This window comes from Pyxicephalus adspersus, chromosome 2, assembly GCF_032062135.1.
Source record: "Pyxicephalus adspersus chromosome 2, UCB_Pads_2.0, whole genome shotgun sequence".
NCBI lineage: Eukaryota > Metazoa > Chordata > Amphibia > Anura > Pyxicephalidae > Pyxicephalus > Pyxicephalus adspersus.
Window position 1 is genome coordinate 103,874,909 of NC_092859.1, and position 22,786 is coordinate 103,897,694.

Genomic DNA, 22,786 nt, shown 5'->3' on the forward strand with positions numbered 1-22,786 from the left:
ATGATTAAAACTTGGAACCCTAGTGGTGTATGCAGCACAAGGATGGGTAGCAGATGTTCGGTCAGTGGAACCATGACAGTGAAAGCAGATGCAAGATCGCCATTATCCAACAATGTATAAATTCAATATATAGTTCAGTATATATATATATATATATATATATAGAACTGTTGCAGCTACTGCCTAAATAATGTAAATTTCATCCTTGAGACTGAGCTAGTTTTCTACATTTGCATTATTATTTTGCAACCATCTGCCCTTTACCACATGTAAGCAATATCTGAACTTATTAAAAACCTTTTTTTTCATAAATTTTCGTTTTTTGGCATAAACAATGTGTAACAATGTGACACTGCAAAACGCGATAGAAACAAATATGTCTTGAGTATTCGTTGATAACATAGATTAAAGTTGCAATCAAATTTAATATATTGTATATACACTACAGAAATAACCACCCAAGATGTTTTAAACATTTGAGCATGTTGAGCAAAACACAAAACTATACCAAGGTTAGGGAATCTGATCTAAAATCATGGATATGGTAGTTTGTGCATATTAGGAAATAAAAGGTTTAAATAAATTTGTAGGGAAAAAATGTGGATGGGGAGACAGTAAGGTTAGGGCAATGAAAAACCGTTATAAATGAGTAGACATTGGTAAATTGTTAATATAGTGCTACTTTTTAAAGTCATGCAGTGATTAACGTCAACACACAATTTGTTAGAATGTCCTTTAAGTATTTCATTGATTTTATTTGGGGTCCAAAATTAAAATGTTTGATGGACCTTAGTGTGCTTATGCTGTTATGTTACATGGTGACTTGTATTCCAATCTAATTCCTTTATAAGTGTCATAACGCTTCCTAAGTCTATATTTTAAACATATTTTCATTCACATGTTCAAGTGATAGCCAGTATTTGGAGACCCAGACTTATTGTTGATTACATCTGCAACATTTTGGGTCATATGCCAGTAGCATATAGGTCTTTAAGGAATGTACATAATTCATATTGCTCCCCTGGGAAATCTACAATACATTAAGCTTCTCAGCTGTGATTTATCACTTTTAAATCAATTCTGGCATCTAAAGCATGGATAATTCTGCTGCTTACTTTCTGCAACTGCTCTAATGTCATTTCATTATTGATTTAGTAATTTAACATATGGAGAAATGAGTATGGTATGTAAGGGTCACACGCCATTTGAAGCTGTTAAGGTATAATAAATGCTTTTGTCACTGTATAACATTTTGTTAATATGGTTATAACTTACAGGGTCAGGCTTATGTCGATTCAGCTACTCAGATCCTGGAATTGTGGTGTCTTATACAAAGAGCAATGCTACTAGCTGGATTCCCCTTGAGAGAATCAGGTGTGTATAAGGATATCCATAACTTTTCTCTGATTTCTTGATTTTAGCGATGAACTATAAATATTTCAGAAACAATGCTTTAATGACTGGTGTTAAATTATGCTGTACAATAGTTACTTCATACCCTGCACTCAACAGTCAGAACTATTTCTGTATATTTTTGTGATATTATAACCAACGATAACTCAAAATATACTTCAATGATTCCACATAAGTAAGCTATTAGTTTACAGGTTTTCAGTTGTTTTACTAAATATTTACTATTTGCACTATTTCTTTTCTGTATAACTTGCTCCAGTGAGTGATTTAGTCAGGACTCATGAACATTAATAGTCATCATCCAATGCAAAGATCTATATGTAAATGACCACTGGTTACCATATCAAATGAACTCTAGCAATGCGCTCCTCATTCATGTTGGGATTAAGTACTAGTAATTGTAAGTGTTCTGAGATAATTTGATGAAGGGGCTATATAGTTACACCTTAGATTTCTTTATACTGTAATCCATATAATATTCTAAGGCATCTACTGTAAATACATGTAATTTTCAAAAAAGAGTAATTATATGTTCATGGATATGACAAAAGTCCAGAATAATGGTTGCTCATATGTTCAAATGTGCTAAAAATCTGGTGGATAAGTCTTTCTAATTTTGACTAAAACATGACAAATTCCATCAGTTTATGGCATAAAAGGTAATAGTAACCTTAAGGTTTATGTCTCATACTGGTAAACCCACTGCAACTTGTATACCTGTCCCATTTGAGAGAGCATCTGATAAGGCATGTTTAATAGTTACCTAGAAAAAAATGAGCATTTACAGTAACTTGTGGTATAGGGGAAGCCTCAGAGTACAATTAGTTTTAAAATATCTTGGAGTTTAGCTTTAGTTCAAAACTAGGAGATATAAAAGTCACAATTTTGTATTTATTAATAAATCTCTAAAAGCGTTTTTTTCATGTAAGCAATTTGACTTTGTAATAGTCTTGCAGACCCTTTACAGCAGATCATAGACTGGGGGAGGGAGACACAACATACATAGCCAGTCAGTTATTCTGCAAGGAGCACACTCATCCCAGGAAAGAGCAGGTCCTCTTTTTACCATCCAATTACAGGATGCAGTGGGAAGAAGACCTGAAAGTGTTATTGAACTGCTGCTGAGAAAGGAACAGGTCATTTTTACTGTCACAAACAGATGTGATATGTGGAAGGATGTGTTAATCGCCAAACTAGATGGACAGAAAGGCAAATATATCTATTTAATCTGTATATTTAACTCTATTTTTCTGGAATAAAGCACTTTAAATTTGAAGAATTTTTGAGAGGTAGAGGTATTAACCAGTTCAGTCATTTTTAGGCATTTCTCCTTTTCAATCTCTAACACTTAATCATTTAAATAATATGCAATATCATATTTATTCTTTTCTTCCAGTGCACCTTCAAATGTTAGCACAATCATCCATATTGTCTACCTTCCTCACGAAGCCAAAGGTGAAAATGTGAGGTTTCGATGGGCTCAGGAAAGCACACAGGCTGGAGATGTGTATGAAGCATGCTGGGCACTTGACAACATATTGGTCATCAATGCTGCTTATAAGCAGGTTGTATTAGAAGATAACCTTGACCCAATGGATACTGGAAACTGGCTTTTCTTTCCTGGAGCTACAGTCAAGGTTTGTTCTTCCTTTATTATTTACACTCATTTTAGTGGCTCAAGATTGTGATAAAGCAGCTTATTTTACTAAATTTAGGAGAAGGAAATCTGAACAGAGATACAAAAACTTTTGGGTTTGAAAAAGATGTAATTTATGTAATTTTTGTGAGCAGTAGCATTAAAAACACAATTTTTTAGATGTGCATATGAAAGTTTTACATTTTGCAGGTTATAAAATAGCTAATAATAATAGTCACATTCATCTGGACTTGTGTAATGTTGAGAACTTATCACCACCAATCCAAGTGGTTTCCCTTATTCATAAATGGTTACAACACAAGTTATTTTACAATATAATATACAATATTTTATTTCTACATTCTCCTAAGTGTCTAGTAGGCCGGCGACCATACAGAGCATTACAATCTATAGACTTCTTATCAAAAAGGTTACCACCTACATCTTTCTAAAATGATAATATAAAGTCCCTACTACTGGTTTGACTCATTTATGTTTTCCTGAGGTTTCCAAAGAACAGTTGCTTATTGTTATAGGTCCAGCACCCTGCACACGTGTCTATAATACATTGTGTAAGAGCTTTACCCTTCATGTTAACAATGAAAACAAACAGAAGGAGCAGCACATTTAAATAGATTGCACTCCCTATGGTACACTGCTGGACGTGTTACTTGTTTTCCAGTCTATCTATGACAAAAGTGCAAGTATTTATGCAATACAGGGCCAACAGAGAGACACAGAGGGACAAAAGTAATACTGAATTTTATTACTAATATAACCTTTAAAATGGTGAGCAAACTGGCTCAGAGTTCAGAAAGCACTTTGTCTTTCTGTTCTGTTAAGCTTCTTTGATAGCAGTGTATGTTTTTTAATTAATTCCCATCACTCTCTGCATCAGTAAATGAAGCTGAAAGAGTTCAGCCATTAACGTATTGTATGAGATTAGCCATCACAGCATATAATTCAGGTCATTTCTATTAACTGTATCACCTAGTATGTCTAGCCATCTGTTTTTGGCAGTGATAATGACCAAATGTTATGCTCTGTTTCTTTAAATGTATATTTAGTCTGGGTATATTATCTCTGCCATATGGGAAACACTGAGTTGTCCTTGATTTCTATGCTCTGTATGTTTTAAAATAGTATATTTAACATATATTATGAATGCAATAATGTTATCCAGTGTAGTTGTATTTACCATAGAACAAGGGTGCAGCAAAGGTCTTCTGGACCCAGATGCAAATGTAAATGAGTGTTCCAACATCATTCCCTTCATTTTTATTATCACCTTCCATGCACACAATTTTTTTAACCAAAACTTTTAATAGTATGGAAAATGTTCTTACTAATGAAGGCACAGTGACAATGGTTTTCTTGGTCTAGTCACAGGAAAAGTACAAACTTAAGAATTAGAATCAGAACTGGATCCTTTGGGAATTGGGGCCTCCATTATTGTTTTAATAAATATTCCAGGGCTGATTTATTAAAGCTCTCCAAGACTGGAGAAGGTGGATCATAATGGGTGAACCAGAGTAATCAGGCAAACCAAACTGATTTGGTCTAGGATTGAAAACATTTGCCAAATAATAGCAAATTTTTTTTTTTGCTTGCTGAATAAGCCAATTTCACCCATGATAGGGTATCTTCTCCAGCCTTGGAGAGCTTTAATAAATCTGATCCACTGTATTGGTCTTAACTACCTGTTTACCATTCCAGTTCTACAACAATGTTTTGAGCTGCAAGTTGATCTGTAATGGAGAGAAATAAATAAAAAGAAAAGGTGAATATAGGATATAAAAATTACAGGATTATGGGTTGCTGAAATTCCTACTGTTTGTGGATTAATCAACAGGCTTAATTATTTTCTTGCTTTTTCATGTATTCATAGTATGATAGAGACAGCAGCAAATTCCATTTACTATATGAAAACCCCACATTTTTATTTGGATCATAGCTTCTGAAGATGTTAATAAAAGTTCTAAAGATGAAAGATGAATGGCACACTTGACAGCATCTCTTTTTTTTTCCCCCACTCATTATAATTGTTCAGACGTCTACAATCCCACATGCAGACTGACAGAGACTAAGAGAACAGTGTTTCATTTAGAGGCTGCCTCCCAGTGTACTTGTCACAATCAGCTAGATTATTGTAGTATGCAGGTTTGAAGATGAGCCAATTAAATCCTGTTCTGACATATTGGAAGGTTGACATAATAAATCACACTTGGTTCTTTGCATCCTGTCTCTGTTTGTCAGATTCATTCTTTTCATAACTAGTAATTATTACCGCAGTTAGATTGGTGTTATTTTGCTTGACTTGGAATTTCATTTTGTTTAACAGAGGATGCAGTCTGGGATGGTAAAGGTTATGGCATAATGTTTACCTGTTTACATTTTCTTTATCTGTTATAGGTTGTCTGGATTTTTATTTGTCATCTACATTCTCACATCTAAGCTTAAGGCAGATGTAAAATGCATAAATTAATACAATAATAAATCAATGAATGTGTGATAAAATTAAAATAATGTAAGTACCTGCCATGGAATCAGTATTAGTCTTTTGCAGTCCTCTGTGTAACAGAGCTCAAACTAGGATAGAAAGGGCAGGCTAAAAATCAAACACATATGTTGTGTTCGAATGTGCAGACAATAAAAATATGTTTGTAGGTGAAGAGAGCACTGTAAACACAGAGATTAGCTTGTCAGTTTTTGCTTCCCAGTAATTGTCCTATAAGCAAGCTGGAGGTAAAAAGAGGACACTATTGTATGCCTTTTACAATATATACAGTTCTGCTGCTTATCTGGTCTGTGTAAATCTCCGAACTTGATAGGCCACAGGTAGAAGACCAAGGTAAGGTAGGTGTATATACATATTTTCCTCCTACGTACGCTTTTTATCTACTAAGAGTAGGTGATTTGGTGAGGTAGGGGGTAAAGCGAGGGACCTTCCATTTTAGTTGAATGTCTGCTTTAAATAGACCTAGGTAGATTGCAGAATCAAAAAACAATAACAAAACAAAAACAATATTTAACAAATGAGTTAATTGAGCAAGGATGTGATGAGGATGCATTTCTTGGCAAAATTAATAGATATTTGCTGTACTTGCAGAAACTGTACTAAGCCTAAGGGTTGAGGGGTCATCTTCTATCCTTTACTAAGGGAAAGGGTGGGTTGCCTTAGGTCAGAAGAGGAACATGACATGATAACAGTACCTGGTTTAAAAGTAAAATTATCTTTTTATTGTAAAAAAAAAAATCCATCTTTGTGTGTTTTTTACCTGTCCACAGCAGCTGCAAAAACTGGTATATGCTTTCAAATATGATTGAACACAGGTTGTTTTAGAGCATATATTTAATCTTAGTTATAAAATAAGCCCCTAAATGCACCATGTATTGTACAGTTCACTACAATTATTTTATTTTTAGATTGATTTTGTTTATTATTTATACTACTTACAAAAAATGCTTGTTTAATATATAAACCTGAGACTGTTTCATAAACTTCATGAAACTGTTTCAATAACTGTATAATTAATCACAATGCAAATATGATGTTATATTCCACAATTGTTTTTCATTTATCTCTATCCTATTTATCCCTCAACCCTTAATCTCAGCTGTGCTTGTTGCCTAGACTTTAATTAAAAAAATGTCCTCTCCAAGGAGAAATCAGAAGTGGCAAACATAATCACTTAAAATATTACAGTCATTACAGAAATTGGCTGTTGCGTTTTCAATTTGCCCGCAAACTATATTTTCTATTGCCTCCAAAGTGTTCCTTGGATCTGCATTGTTTATCAGCTAATCTGGTTATCAGGAATTTTCTTGCACTTAGATGGGCTGACTGACACCTTCTTAATGGATAAAATTGATGACTTTATGCCTATATAGAGGTGAAGGCAAAGAGGACAGATTTCTTTCCATCTGCTACCGGCCCTTTGCAAGCTGCTTATTCCTCAATACCCAACATACTCATTTCAATAAAAGTGATGTCGCCAAAAAATAAATTGTGAGGCTACAGCTGTCTGTAAGAATCACTGGCCCATTGGAGAAAATATGAAGAGAATCATAAACTCTCATCTCTCATGTAAAGCAGCAGTGCCTTAGAATCCAGGGATTCAAAAAATCCTGTGGAAAGCAGAGCAAAAAAAGTAATAGGAACATTTACGACCAAATAGACCGATAAGCAATAACACTAGTCCTGGTGTGATCAAAAGCTTGTACTTATTGTCCTTGCACCTTGATAGCTTATTATTTGCTAATGACAGCATTCTTACTTCTAATGCCTAAAATGTTTTTGTTCCTTATTTTCAGATGCCGGTGTTAAACTGATAAATGAGTCATAGTGGTATAGTCTACTTAACTGATATATACTGATGCTGCTGATTTCGGTCTGGGCATATAGGTTTCAAAGACCTTTGGTCATGATTATCACTTAGTCCTTGTGTTTAGCGCCTTGCTTTTGTTTATGAAAACCTTTTTGCCAAGCTTATGTTTTGAACCTCGGTTTATTTAAACTGCAGTAGTATTTATGCAGTGTTCTTAGAGTTTAACCAAAGTGTGCAATAAGGGGTGGTGAGGAGTTGCCCATTTTATTTTTTTATACCTGTCTGTGTCCTTATTGGGCAGTACCCTATTTGTCCTGGTGACCATATTCCCATAGAGCCCAGCCATGTCATCAGGTGAGGAAAAGTCACCAAAAAAGAAATAGGGGATGAATCTTCTAATAGAGACAGTTGTCCTATTTATACATTGCAAAGGGGGAGATTTCCCTCAACTTAAATCTATGTATACTTACCTTGTCCTTTACCTTTGGGAGTCCAAAATCAATCTCATATCGTTTGGTTTACATTTTTATGCAGATGACACTCAAATCTATCTGTCCACCCCTGACTTGTCTCCCTCAGTCCTGGATACGGTTTTATGCTGTCTGTCGGCCATCTCATCATGGATGTCTGACAGGTTTCTAAAACTCACCCTGGATAAAACAGAACTTATCATTCCCGCCCCCCCCCTTCCCCCTCATATTCCTAACTGCTAATAACACTGTTATTTGACCCTCCCCTCAATCATGCTGTCTTGGTGTTACCTTCGATTTACTCTCTCCTTTACCCCCCATATTCAGAACATTTCAAGGTCCTGTCACTTTCACCTGCCCAACATCTCTAAAATCTTCCTCTACCTGTCCCCAGAGATCACCAAACGTCTTATTAATGCTCTTATCTTCTCTCCTCTGGACTACTGTAACCTCCTCCTCTCTGGTATTCCACTAACTCAACTATCTCCTCTACAATCTAATATGAACGCTGCAGCCAGACTCATCCATCCTTCCCACCACTCCATTTCTGCTTCATCTCTTTGTAGTTCTCTTCATTGTCTTCCATTTCACCTTAGATTCAATTTCAAGCTTTTGTGTTTTGCCTTCACATTCCTCCACAGTTCTTGTCCCACTTACATTTCTGCCCTGGTAGAAAACCAAACCTCTAGCTGCTTTTTTTTCTCCTCCAATGACCTACTAATGCCTTCTTTACTCATAACCTCATCACACACATGGCTCCAAGACTTTTCCAGAGCTGTCCTGAATCTCTGGAATGGTCTCCCTTGTCCTTTTCTGCTTGCTCCTACTTTCTGCACATTTTAAACATCACTCAAACCCATATTTTCAAACTTGGCTACCTGTCTTCTTCTATCTTTTAAACCCTCACTACTCCACCAATCCATATCTCCTCTCCTATTGTGTGCTACTTCACCCGACCTCAAAGATTGTAAGCTTTACTGAGGAGGATCCTCGCCTCCTGGATTATGGGCCCAGATTTAAGAAAGTTCTCCAAAGCTGGAGAGGATACACTTTCATTAGTGAAGATGGGTTATCCAACAAACCTGGAATGGTTTTCTTCCAAGTAATTTGCTATTTATTATCATATCTTATTAAAAGTTTTCAGTCCTAGACCAGATCCATTCCAGGTTTGCTGGAATGATGAAAGTGTATCCTCTCCATTTTTGGAGAGCTTTAATAAATCAGGTCCATTGTTTGTATTTGTCTGTCATTTTCACCCCCTATTTAATATACAGTGCTGCATAATATGTTGCTGCTATATACTGTAAATACTGTTTATTATTAATAATACTGGTAGTGATATCAGTTCCTTTTTCATACTGAGGTTCACTACACTGTTTCTGCATTAAAAGCAAACTTGCCATAACCCAAGAATTAAAGTATATATTTTTTTGCCTAATGGATAGAGTGGAACAAGAATAAATCATCATTTTTGCTCTCTATGTGTCTGTGTCCTGCTGGGAGGATTCTTTTTACTTTATTTTCCTGTAATTTGCTGTCTTCGCTACTCCTTATAGCCATAGCCCCCCCCCCCCATCCCAACTTATTTCTCTCTGATTGCAATATTTTCTGTAAACTGTCAGAAAAAAATAATTTCCTTTGGAATATTCACAAAAGTATCTAATGAAAGACTGAATATTTTCTGGGTGTCTTTGAAATGTGTTTCTATTAGGTGTGCAGGCTAATTCTCAACCATGAGGTACTTTAATAATATAATTATTTTTTATGAGGTAATATTAATAAATAATAATAACACATCTTATTTGTTTTCACAATTTGGCTACAGTTTGTGGTAGGTAATTACTACCCAACATTATCTCACTGATTAGGTACATAGACACCCATATCTGTGAACTGCTCAGGCAAATTATATTGGAATCTGCTGAAAATGAAGACCATTAGTACACAACTTGGGTCTGAAATTTGAAAGAGAGAGATGCAGCATGACATTAGCAGGCTCTGCAGTGGTATGAAGCATTACCCTTTTGTTACAAGAACATTGGATTTGTATTATCATAAGTGAGAAGGAATAGCCAACAATGGGTCACAGTTATGAGCCACTACAAAAGCAAGGAGGATTCTGAGCCCGCAAGGATAAACTGCTGAATGAGAGTAGAAGGCATTAGCGAATCCCTGGCATAGAATAGACTATCTTTAAAGCATTGGATTGAAATAAAAGCTTACACTGAGTCCCCATCAGAAAGCTTTTAGTTAAGCGTTGCAGGTTTTTTTTCTGCAATACTTCGATGGCATAGAGACAAAAATTGGCTGGGATAGGAAATACACTGGTGAGGAATTATGTATGGATTATAATCATCCATACACAATTCAAGTTATCTGCTTTTAGCAGAATACCCAGGCTCTTGAAAATGTGCCAACAATGAGGATTAGTGATTTCTGGCTGAACACATTTCATTTTAAAAATAGCCATGTCCTTACAATGAGCAGTGCTATGTTAGGCCATTCTAATAGTGACTACAGGGAGGGGCATTGCTTTCAGACTCATTGACACCTTTAGTTGAATCTGCAATTTTACAGGCATACATTTATACGTTAAAAAATTATCTTACTAAAAAGTAAATTTTTTTAAAAGTATATGGTAGTCTTCCTTCCTCTTCCATTACCCTCTCTTTCTGTACCTTTTAGTTGCAGTTATAGCTACTCATACTGGATTTTGGCTATGACATCAATAACTAGAACTATTTCTGTAACTTCCGTTTGCCTTTCCTCACTAAATATACTCATTACTTATTTACTATCCCACTATAAACAACAATCATGTTATATGAAAGAAAAAAAAATATTAAGCTTCTTTCCAAGCTACTTGGCCAACAAGAGAATAATGTACTAATTATAGGCTGTTCACTTGACTAAAGGATGTTCATCACATGCTTAATGAATGAGGTAAATTTCTGCTGAATTCAACCATCCAATAATGTGCAAGCAAAAAGTGATTGGGTATTCTTTGCACAGTGATTTTTTTTATTACTTTTATTAGGTTAGGGAAATATCCCTTGGATAAGGAAAAATTACATTTTCTAAGTGAACATCATAAACTATTTTTCTAAATCAACTCTAGTGTAATGTGTGTCACCTAGATCTTTACTCCAATATAATACTGATATTAGCAAGTGACCTTTCACTGATCCTGTATCTTAATTGATTTCACCTTTATCGACAAATGTATGCAAAATGCAGAAATACTGAACAGTGCCACCGTGAAACACCTCAGTCCTCATGCTGACACCTGACATGCTGAAATGTGGTCCATTCTATCTTTCTATCTGACAATGCTAGTATGGCGGACAACCAAGGGGTGGGAGGGAGGTATTAATTTTAATGTTTATGTTTATATTTTCATATTTAATTCTTGAAAATCCTAATAAAAACTTATTGTGATAAATGTGGAAATGTGGTCCATTCTAGCTGAATAGATGAGTTGATTGCAATGACAGTCTAAAAATTCCCACATAAAACAAATGACATGTCACAGAAGATACCTATAGTAGCTGGATGTGTAAATTCATTTTTTTTATTGTAATATATGCATAACCCAATTCAAGTTTAACAGTTTTGAAATATCTTAAAGTACAGTATAAATTCTCATAATTATATATCGGAATTTACCGGACATGTTTTTTCTGGTACATACGTTTTACCATTTTATGTTCAGGTAAATAGCTTACAGCTGTATCATTCCTTGTCTGTCAGCGTCTTTTACTGAACTTGGTAAGTTACATTGATACAAAGTGCCTTGACCATTATAGGCACATTGTGAAAAGTATGTAAAGGAAATTTTACCATTCTCCCATGCTGCACTAAACATCAAAGTAAATATGATTTATCACTCTGGGCAAAAAAAATGAAAGCACAGAGTGTTGATCGGTGGCAGAGATGTAAAAGAATGAATACAACAGAAAAGGTGCACTTATTTTTAACTAACATCAGATACAAGGATGTAAAAAAATTGCCATCAAGACTGTTCACCTAGACCAGTGGTTTAGACCAAAATACTTGGAGCCCTAAGAAAAATCTCTCTGTGCTATGCAAAAACTCTACAAAGTTCTGTAGCTCTTTATAGTTATAGTTAGGGAAAGATATCTGGTAACACCTTTATTAACATATTGGTCTTTGGTATTGGTTACACAAACGCTCAGTTTGGATGCTAGATCTCTAAGGACATTGTCATAGTTTTGGGTGAAATTCAGCCCTGGTACAGTTGTCATATGACATTTTATGTTCCCTCCTGTCAGATCATTAAATGGACCACCTCTAATAATGATTATTGTAGCCCCCACAGTGGAGTACTTCCAGTTCCTCTTCTCTCTCCTTTTCTTTTAAAGAACAGAACAATCTACTTACAGCCTTCACATGTAAAATTGCCATCTGATTCAATCACTAAAAATTGTTTCTAAAAACTGTAACTAAGCACCTTTTCACGACTGTAGATGTAGCATCTTTTTTGTCTCTTCCTAATAGATGTTGTTATACTAATGGAGAATACTTTTTTACATAGTTGGGAGAACCTGTATTTTTGAAGAAAGTAAATTCATTTTTCCTAATTCTTTTACATATGATTGGGTAGTCAAGGGGAACATGTGGTTACCTAGATTTCATGAAATGTTTACTTTTTAGTAAATTGCTTCCATTGCCTTTATGGTCATCACTGGAGACATTTGTAGTAGAAGCAGAAGTCTCCGTTTTAGGGATCTCTTTTTCTAGGCTTTTCCATGCCTGAAATGTGTGTGGAAAAAACTAATGTCATGTATGCTCATGTTTATTTTAAGACATGGTTTTCCATATTACTATGGAATCTTTAAGCAGTTTTAGGGATAAAATAAAAGAATATATGTGTGTATGTTACAGTAATACAAGCATTGCACATATAGAAAGGAATGGATACTTGCTGATAAAAAAGAAATGGAAATAACTTATCAAGGGGTTCCATTAGTAGCTTTTAAAGCTCCATATCACTTAAAAACACAATGTTAGTCATATCTCATGCAATACTATTTTCTTTACTTTTCATCTTTGTATGTGAATGAGTGTTTGTTTGTTATATCAACTTGTTCCACTTCTTAGCTGTCTTTGAATCACATATTGTGAAAGCTAACACATTTATTTTGTTTAAATTACTTAAAATAACCTAATTCCATGGTTAACTCATCAGATACTATGTATTTAGCATTACCATGTGTTGTTTCTGTTTCCATAGCATAGCTGTCAGTCAGATGGCAACGCAATTTATTTCCATGGTACAGAGGGCAGTGAATACAATTTTGCCACAACCAGAGATGTTGACCTTTCTACTGAAGACATTCAAGATCAATGGTCTGAAGAATTTGAAAGTCAACCAGCAGGGTGAGTGTTGGACTGGCAGTACACATAAAATGGAGGCTGCATAAGGTGCATGTTAAATGGGTTTTCTGGTAAAAAAAAAAAATGGATGTACACACCCCTGTCTCTGGCCTTATTTCAGAGTTAAAAACAGTGATCAGCTAGGAAAACTCACACAGCCTTACTCACGTTTTTAGTGAAAGTATCCAAGAGTTTTATGGATCCCTAAGGAACTAGCAATTATTCTGGTCCAATCAATGTTTTTTATGGGTACTTTTATTTTCTCTAATTTGCTGACTATCTATTAAGGTCATTTACATAAATATAGGTTCTTTTGGGTTACCATGCAAGTAGCACACTAATCAATAGTCAGGTTTTGTTTCAGCAAAGAATATACTAATAATTGTGCCAATATCCTAGTAAATATCATACCTGGGCATACATGTGTTTTATGTGTCTACTTTAGTGTGATAAATTGAATTATTGTGTGTAAACATTAGTAACTGTTGTATGTATTAGTATATAGCATGTAGAGTTGCTACATAAGACATTTTATATTATAGTAAAAATGACATTTTTAATTTCAGTCTGTATCTGAAGTAATGTAAATCTTCTATTAGTGTCAAAAATGTAAATACAATATGGCACTCTGAAGACGTTTTCTACACAAATGGGATAAAAGAAAGGCTTCAGAAATTTATTTTTCTGTTAGTATGATTGGTTCACTGATTTCTCAGATGTTTACAATTAAAATGTAGGCATTCCAAAGAATAGGAATTTTACTATTTTAACTAATTTACATTGGGCTCTGTGTAATAAACACTTTAGGAATGCTAGTGTTCAGCAGTGCCTTTTTGGCTCCTATAGTCCCTAGTCCATTTACTCTTTTTAGTGACACTCATTAGTAAATACTAATAAATCCTAAGTATGCCAAGAATGGTATGGTGTGTGAAATGAACTCTCTGTGGATGCTTGTATACCTTTGAAAATACAACCAAAGCTGGGATGGCTTTAGTTTAATGTATTTTATCAATTACTTTTTTTTCTGAGTGCATCTTTGGCCTACATTAAATTCCTAGGTTAGCTCTTGGGTCAATGGAGAGACATCTACTTCAGTTAGTAAATGGAGCATATTTAGAGTCAGTGAACCAAAGGGAGGATGGCAATCTTAAATGATTTCCAAGTAAATCAACAATTTATTTCAACCATAGTATATCTGAAGAGCTTCTATGCCCAGTAGACCTTCCTTTCTTTCACTTGGGGATTTGAATGCCACTTAGAGCTACGGCTTCCAAATTATAAAGTGGTGCTATGCATAAAGCTGTCTTAGCTGTCATCGATTCAGGCTCTAATGATGCACAGAAGACATCTGAAGAGCTTACAGAAAGCCACAACAATGTCTGATGCTCTAGGTCAGATGTCAGGGGACACATTATCTCAGGCTGGGTTAAGAAGAGACAGCAATAAATCTGCAGCTCTACTTCCATTTCCACATGACAATGCATCCTGCCATTCACAATGTATCTGAATTCTCACTTTCTGAAAGGCCAGGGTCAAGAAGGAATGTTTTATTAAATGCTTCATTAACCACTTAACTACACATCACAGAACAAAGAAGATTAATTTAAATCATCTATATATGCAATAGTTAAACTGTGTTCAGGAAAAAGAAATGCTTGTATTCACACTGCATGCAAAAAAAGATGAAGTAGCTTAGCAATAGACCATTAAATGCAATAATCAAAAACTACAAAATCCAGAACCATTGACCATTTTTTACATTTTTGAATTTTAGGATTCTTGCTTCCATAGCATGAAATATTACTTCTATGGTATTCTGTTATCTAAATTGTTATGAGACAGCTGTATGCCATTTGTATATAAAACATTCGGCTGCTTCCATGTGTACTTTTATGTAATACAAAGACCAGAATTGAGAACTAAAATCCAAAGTCTGGGTCCAAATATATAAAATTACCTAAACAACTAAAAAAATAATAGTGTATAAAAGCAAACCAGCCCATACATTTTTTTATCAACTGCCAACTTAGCACAGACAATGGTATAAACCTATTCCTACATTTTTGTTTAAATCATATTTAGGATTTTTCATTTGCTTTTCAATTGCTCAAAAATTTGTATCAAGATGCTTTGATTTGCTTTTATTTAAACACTATGTGGGTAATAAAAACAGCTTAAATGTCTTTATCTAAATGGGTTAAAACCCTTTCCTGTTGTTAGGCTATCGTAAAAAGTGTTTTTTTTTACTTTACTGTGTATATATATATATATATATATATTCCATTATAAGGACTTTGTACACATTTGCACGAACTCCTAGAATATATTTAAGGAAAAGCACAGCTAGAAAATGCCAAGCTGTAAGTATAATATTTGTCAAGTGGTAATTCTGACAACCATAATACAGACAACGTATAACCTTATTCTTCTTGGTTTTTTTAGCTACCCTACAATAGGAAACTATGCTTCCTGCTGGGAATCAATTTCTAAAAAAGTAAATTAACAATTGAACATTTGTCTGTCTTATCTGGCAATGCCATGCATTCATCCATTACTATCAGTGCAGTGCCAGAAACCCTGTTAAGCCACACATAATGGTACACATATTAGCAGTGAAAACATTCCTAGACCCCTGTAAGTACAAGTGGAAAACAACTGATATTAATGATAGAAGTGGATAAAGATAATAAGTTTATGTTACTTGTATGGAATACACTATTTAGTGAAGAAATGTAATTTAAATCATGACATTTCTCTGGAAATATAGAGATAAAAGCCTAAATTGCAACATGTTTGTAATTTTGAGTATTCATTCATATGCAAATCTAATTCTGTAAATGATTGCTATAAATATACTGCAAATGTATGCCCCATGGCGATGTTTTTCTGTTACCAGGTGGGAAATTTCCGGAGCTGTCATTGGCACTGAATGTGGAACAATAGAATCAGGCTCTTCTCTTGTATTTCTGAAAGACGAAGAGAGAAAATTATGTACTCCTTATATGGACACCACAGGATATGGGAACTTGCGCTTTTATTTCACTATGGGTACGTTAACAAAACTTTTCTTGTTTTGAGCATCCTTTAATTCTTGCATTCTATGATAGACTTTGTATAGTACATCAGTACACTCTTACCAAGTGCATTAAAAAGATGTATTAAATGACAATATTTCAACAAAAATATACTGGCAGAATTTTCAACTATCCTTATCAGTGTGTGGAACCTTCATACCTATGGTAGTAGCTTTAACTGTTGAGATGTCAAACCGCATGGTATAATAAATATTAATTATCGGAGAATGTACGGCTAGCTTTAGTTTAACTCATGTGTTTGCAATGATGTGATTTTGTAGTTGTAGTTCAAAAGAGGAAGTAAATATGTGACTTTACACATTTCCTAGAAAAGTGAATGTTTTAAACTGTCTCCTAACCCTTTTCTACATATATAACAAAAGTGATATATTTCCTCAAATAATTTATTTTATTTTTTTTATTTATTTTTATTTATATCTATATATCTTTTTTACTGTCAGAAATAAAAAACAAATATGTTTATTATCTCCTTACAACTAATATGTTCAATGTGACATTCCCTAGTTTTTTGTCTGACACCTGACAAGCCTTCAGAGCTTTCCCTTTATCTCTAACATCCTCCTGGTTACCCCTCTAATGTGCTATCAATGCAAACTATTGCTACTAATAACATGGCCCACCAACATTTGGGAACCCCTTCAGATGTCCACCCACTTATGATACATGGTTTAGACAAACACCTGAATGACATCTACAAAAAGTTTACCTTTGCGCTTACTGCAGAAATATCGGTTTCCTGATGATGTTATGGCTGAAATTTCTTATCTAGGCAATTGTGCCAATGACTTGAAAATTAAAATATACCAAATGATAGGCTATCTTAAAATCTAAGGTTTGAAATCTCAAGCTCTGCCACCAGTAAAACAGGGACAGATACCAAAGCCTCTTCTTTAGGAGGATTACTGATGCTAGTTTTTCCATGGCCTTTTTCAATATCTTCATCCCAGTGTTCTGGACATTGATTTATTTTAAGACCACCTGGCAAGAATTACTGACACCAGTGATAATGACCACTGATAATTTTTTAGTTTATGGTAACAATGGGAAATATGGGTCATTCTACCCACTACTGGCATGTCAATGAAAATTATTAGCCTCCTGAATCATCTCTGCCTTGTTTCTTCAAATTATTTTATTTCTTGCTGCTTGTTATACTTTTAACTTCATTATCTGATACTTCAAATTTAATTTGTAATAATAATAATTTAAATAACAATCAGTCTAGAAATCTAAAAAAGGAAGTAAAATAATTTGACCCAAATCATAAGAGATAACCTATAACATTTTCTGTTGCTGTAAGGTAATACAGCCTGGCCACTTTCATTCCGCCAGTGTCCCAAGTTGTGTCAACAATCTTTTTTGTTTTTGTTTTTGTATTTTAGCACAGAAGGGCAGATCTATAGCTTTAATTTACTGTGGTATGAGCCTTTCATATGATTTCTTATTCTATGTTGCTCTTTGTTTTTTCCTGGAGAAAAGGTTATCAGAGGGATGAGTATAAGAATTATAAGAATGTTTGGTGTTTATTGTGATGTTGTTTGTGTGTCATCTATTTATTGATTTTAATTGTACTTGCTGCACCCATTTTCCCCAACGTCTAGTGATACAAATACATAAGTATTTTGCTAAAGAGATGACATTACATTTTAACTTTCAGTTTAGATCTAATTAACTTCAGAACAATTTCTCAGTGCTAAAGAGGTGTCATCAATTTTATTAGTATTTGTCCTAATTTTTCATGCAGTGAAAACAATTTATGGTTTTCAGCAAACTAAGGCAACACCAAAATTAATCCTAATCAAATGATGACATGATAATATTATTTTGTTAATTTAATCTACTTAGCAGAATGTCTACACAATTAAGTCATCTAGTAATGAAAATAGCATAGGCTACAAAATGCTAAATTTAGAGTTCATAGCCACTAAAATGTTACCTCAGCCGGAGTTAATTTACCCTTTATGGCGTTTGGTGGATCATGCCTTCTCAATAAATATTTGCATCTTTTTATGTTGGTGAAATACTACAAGCTGTAACTATTTGAACAACAAACCTATTGTTGGAATAGAAAGCTTCAACTTTACTTGTGTGCAAAAGAATTCAAAAACAAGACTTGATTCAATAATTAAATTGAACATAGCTTGATTTTGCTACATTGTTTACTCTTAGAAATTCAACTCCCAGTGTGTCTGGGATCTTGTGCCCTGGACAAACCAATCGGATATCTTTCTCCAGCTGTCATTTTACAGAACAGGTTTTTAAACTTGTATCAAGTATATTTTTTTATTTTTATAATAATCCTAAATAATTTCAACTGAGCATTTTTTAAAAATATGAAACCCAGTGTTTACCTTTAGTAAAAATATTAAATGAAAATGTTCAGCAGATTCAGAAATTATTACACCTGAATTTTATGTAAATCTCAGTTTACCTTTGTTCAGCATGGCGCTACTCCAATCCATCCTCCTGAGCAGTTTTTTTTTGTTTGTACCCCCTGCCAACCAACAATTAAACAACAAATACAATTCTAGGTATTTAGATCAGCCCCTTGTACAGCTACATTTAAATTGTGGAAGTATAAAATGCACAAGAAGCCTATCAGTTTATGTTTTTACAAGGAGAAAATGCAGAGTGAGGGGGTGATAAGCTAAATATTGTGCTGCTTCTCTATTACTGTCCAGTCACAGACTGGCAGTGTGTCCATGACCTACTGGGCCCAGAGGAAATAGGTTGAATGATGCAGGCCATTCAACCCAGAAGGCTTGGGTGTCTAGTAGTGGTAAAGAAGTTTTGCAAGGGAGAACTCTGTATTGATGTAAAGTATTGCACTAAACAGTGCTTTTTACACAAAAGTATTCTTAAAACTGTGAACGGTGATTAGGTATGGGAAATGGGTTTATAGGTTGTTTTTTTATTTAGGAATATATTCAGTTGCTTTAATAAACCAACTGTTTTTTGATTCCCATGCCCCTGACTTATTGGTGGAATGTAATAATAATAATTTTTCAATTTGCTTTTCCTTTAATTGCAGCAGGCACGTTTTAGACTTAGATAAAATTAAAAAAGGCTTGGGTTTTTATATTTTATGTTTTATTGGGCAATCATTTTTTATGTTTGACTGGAGTCTTCATTTAAATGTGATGAGCAACCTCACTGGAGGCATGGGAGGCTGGACAGGGTGAGGCAATCGTAAGCGCTCTCTGTATCCTGTATTAATAGATATCTTACTTAATTTTTCAGGTAGTTTTCACTGAAATTACCTACTGCATATGATTTTTATATCATTATGCAATGTATAAGGATTAAATGAAACAATTTAATTTTGATTAGGGAGAAAATTGTGTCCACTTTTGTATTATTCTCTGCTGGTGGTACTTATTTATTAGAATGCTAAATTTGCATGAAGATCTTTCTATACATGCAATAACTGTTCAAGACAGTCAAAGAGGAATGAATAATACAAAAAAATCACCTACCTTTACCATTGAAAAGCCCTCATTCCGTCCTCAAACCAAGCCCAGCAAGTCCCACACCATCTTGGCTTCTCTCTTCTTTCCAGTGCTGGATGGAATGCCAGGTATGTCCATCTCCTTCATCTCACAGGTACAAGATCGGGTGAAGTGTTTTCCTGCAAATATAAAAAAAATGTTTTTTTACAATATCATAAATCAGGCATGTCATAAGTGACCCAAGTATCCCAAGAGGCTGTGGGTTCCTGGGTTTCCCCTTCAGTATTTTTCAAAAGCATTAAAAAAAAACATTTTCCCATTGTATAAAAGGGATAGCCATCCTTTTAAAAAATGTTAAAGATGCATGAAAGGTCCACTTTAAAATGGAGCTAGCTATGGTGTGACCTTCCTAAAACTCAAGAGGTTTATATTTGTGGTAAACTCTATCAGGTTTGTTGTAAGTGTCCCACTCAGAGGGTGTCCCTTTACTCCCTGACCTGGAGACAGAGTAGCATATAAGTGGAAATATTTCCAAGTAAGGGGAAATTCCTTCTTAGTACCAATTAACATTTTTGTGCTAGGTAACACAATTTATTTTAATGTGTACTAATCCAGTTTAATAATTGCCACCAGAGAATGTATCTCCACTGTAAGATTTTCCTTATCTACTGTTCCAGTAACTACTGTAAAATGTTGGATTTTCCATCACCTTAGGTCCCACTAACAAAGGTGAAATTAACAAAAAAAATTGACTGGGAAATGAATATTTCCAGTAGGGACACAAATAGCATAACTGTTTCCTATTTTTATCATTTTTCACTTTTAACATCACAAATTCTTCTTAGGTTTGGCCTTGCTAACTTTGGTTAAATATTTAAAATAATCTGTGGTATATGGAATTCCATCTACAAAATACTGTGCAGAGGAGCTTGCTGCTTCTGCTTTTAGTTCCCTGTGTAGATCACAGGAAGTCCATGTCTACTAGACTGGCTAAACCCGTGGAAGAACAACAGGAAAAAGTGTTTCCGAATCTAGTGATAATGGAAACTGTTAGCTCAGCAGCAGGAATGTTTTGTAGTTCCGTATGCAGTCATACATTTCTGGAATGGTTACAGTTTATAATATCTGTTAATTTGGTTTTTAATGAAGTAGAGAATTTTAAAAAGGAACTATAATGTATTTGTTTTATTCTTAAGTTATGACATGTTTAAACCTTTTTTATAAAAAGGTGTGCCTTAGGGGGTAGGTGTGTGGAGTGTAGCTAATTTTTATAACAGTGTGTGGGTGTGGGGAGTTAAAAAGGAAGTTTTGTACCAGTGGGGAATGTGACTGGGGCAGAAGCTTGTGTGACCAAGAGGCTAGGTGAGAAGACAGCATGAGGTGATCAAGAATGGGAAGAGGGTGTTTGATCAGAGATGGGAGGTGGATGGGAAGGGGGTGTTATTACCCCAGGACAAGGTGGGTGTGAAATAGGCACTATAACTCTTGGTCAACATGGTTTAAGAGGGAAGAACCAATATAAATACATGAAAAATGAAGACTGCCATTACTAGCCTCCTTTTAAAAGTCAAATGGATATGTCTTTCTCTACTACTGATCAAAATAGGCATTCTACATACTAAAGTTTTTTTTACTAGTGCTTTTAGAGCTTTGTGTCAATCTTTTAAAGCAAAATGATTAATTTGACAGACAGGGATTCAACTTTTTGTCAAGGGGTATTCAGCATTGGCAGCCCACAGTACTCTGATGACAGGTGTCCTTTAATGTCATCAATTAATATTCCAGTACAACTTTAAGGACATTATTAGTAAAAGCCTAAATTAGTAATACTAATAACATTGACAAATATGTGTTTGTAAAAATATTGTATAATGGTAGAAAAAATATATATTTATTGCAGTATGTATATTTTACCCAGTACACTATATTTTCATATAAATTTAAAGCACATTTAAAGTCATTTAAAGCAGAAGAAGGCTTACTAGAGACAGTAACTTTGTAATTCAAGCATTGCTGTTGCATTAGGTATGTTTTAGGTCAGTTTTTTTTCAGGAGGAACAAGCAGCTCCACAGAAAATCCAGAACAGAGTATGCAAACATAGGTGTGATAATCTCCTTCACATGCAGGCTAATTAGACACATATAAATTACCATACAATCTGATAATGTAACCTCATTAAAAACAATTTGGATCAAATACATGTTTAAAAAATAAACTACATTTTGTCATGCAGAGCTAGAACCTTTTTCATGTCTTTTATTATGTTTAGTTATTAGTTAATTTTTTTAAACACCCTTACCTTTAGGTGGACTCTGCAGTCCAGGAGAATCACATGAGCATGACGTTCTCCTCTATGCACAGGTGGACGGCAGAAAGGAGCATATTGTTATGGATACACTGACCTACTCTTCTTACAAGGTAATTCTAGGAGTGCAAAAATGGTATACTATTACTTAGCCTTATCGCTTTAATGAAGACATGTGTCCAACCTTGATTGTAAATGTGTGATGAGAGAAATACTTCTAACACTGATTTTCTTCTGAAAATGCTAGTTGATTAGCTTAGGTGGTGACCCACTAGCCTTAACACAAGCGTGGAGATCTGCAAAGCTAAAGAATATTAATAGTTTACCTGCTGCCAACTGTTGAGTAGATAGGGTGGGCTGTATTTACTTTAATTAGCCTGTAAGGTGGAGATAAAAATCTTGCTTTTTATTTTACCATTTACATATTTGGGCATTTAAAGTCAAATCAGCTTCAATTGTTTTCACTATGCTAAGTGTACATTACCTTTGCTAATTTACCAGATTAATTGAGTCAGCATGGCTTTCAGGCAGATATCATCCTACAGCAAAGCTGTGCCTAGGGTATGCATACTATAGTGTTTACATATCCTAGATCTCACAAGCTGTCTGTGAGGGATAGTTCACAATATGCCTAGTAAGCTATGTAGGGACTCACATAGCTCCCTTTCAGACCCACGGTGTAAAACCACATG

At 34.6% G+C, this 22,786-nt stretch overlaps 1 protein-coding gene across 1 annotated transcript in view; it reads left to right on the forward strand.

Annotated features, from left to right (window-relative positions):
- The window catches only part of RELN (reelin), a 232,619-nt gene that overhangs the window by 109,590 nt on the left and 100,243 nt on the right, over positions 1-22,786 (forward strand). Inside the window, exons 9-13 of the mRNA XM_072399046.1 lie at positions 1,278-1,374; positions 2,810-3,050; positions 13,102-13,247; positions 16,141-16,292; positions 22,095-22,207. Coding sequence (XP_072255147.1) covers positions 1,278-1,374; positions 2,810-3,050; positions 13,102-13,247; positions 16,141-16,292; positions 22,095-22,207 — 749 coding nt within the window. The remainder of the gene's footprint in view (positions 1-1,277; positions 1,375-2,809; positions 3,051-13,101; positions 13,248-16,140; positions 16,293-22,094; positions 22,208-22,786) is intronic.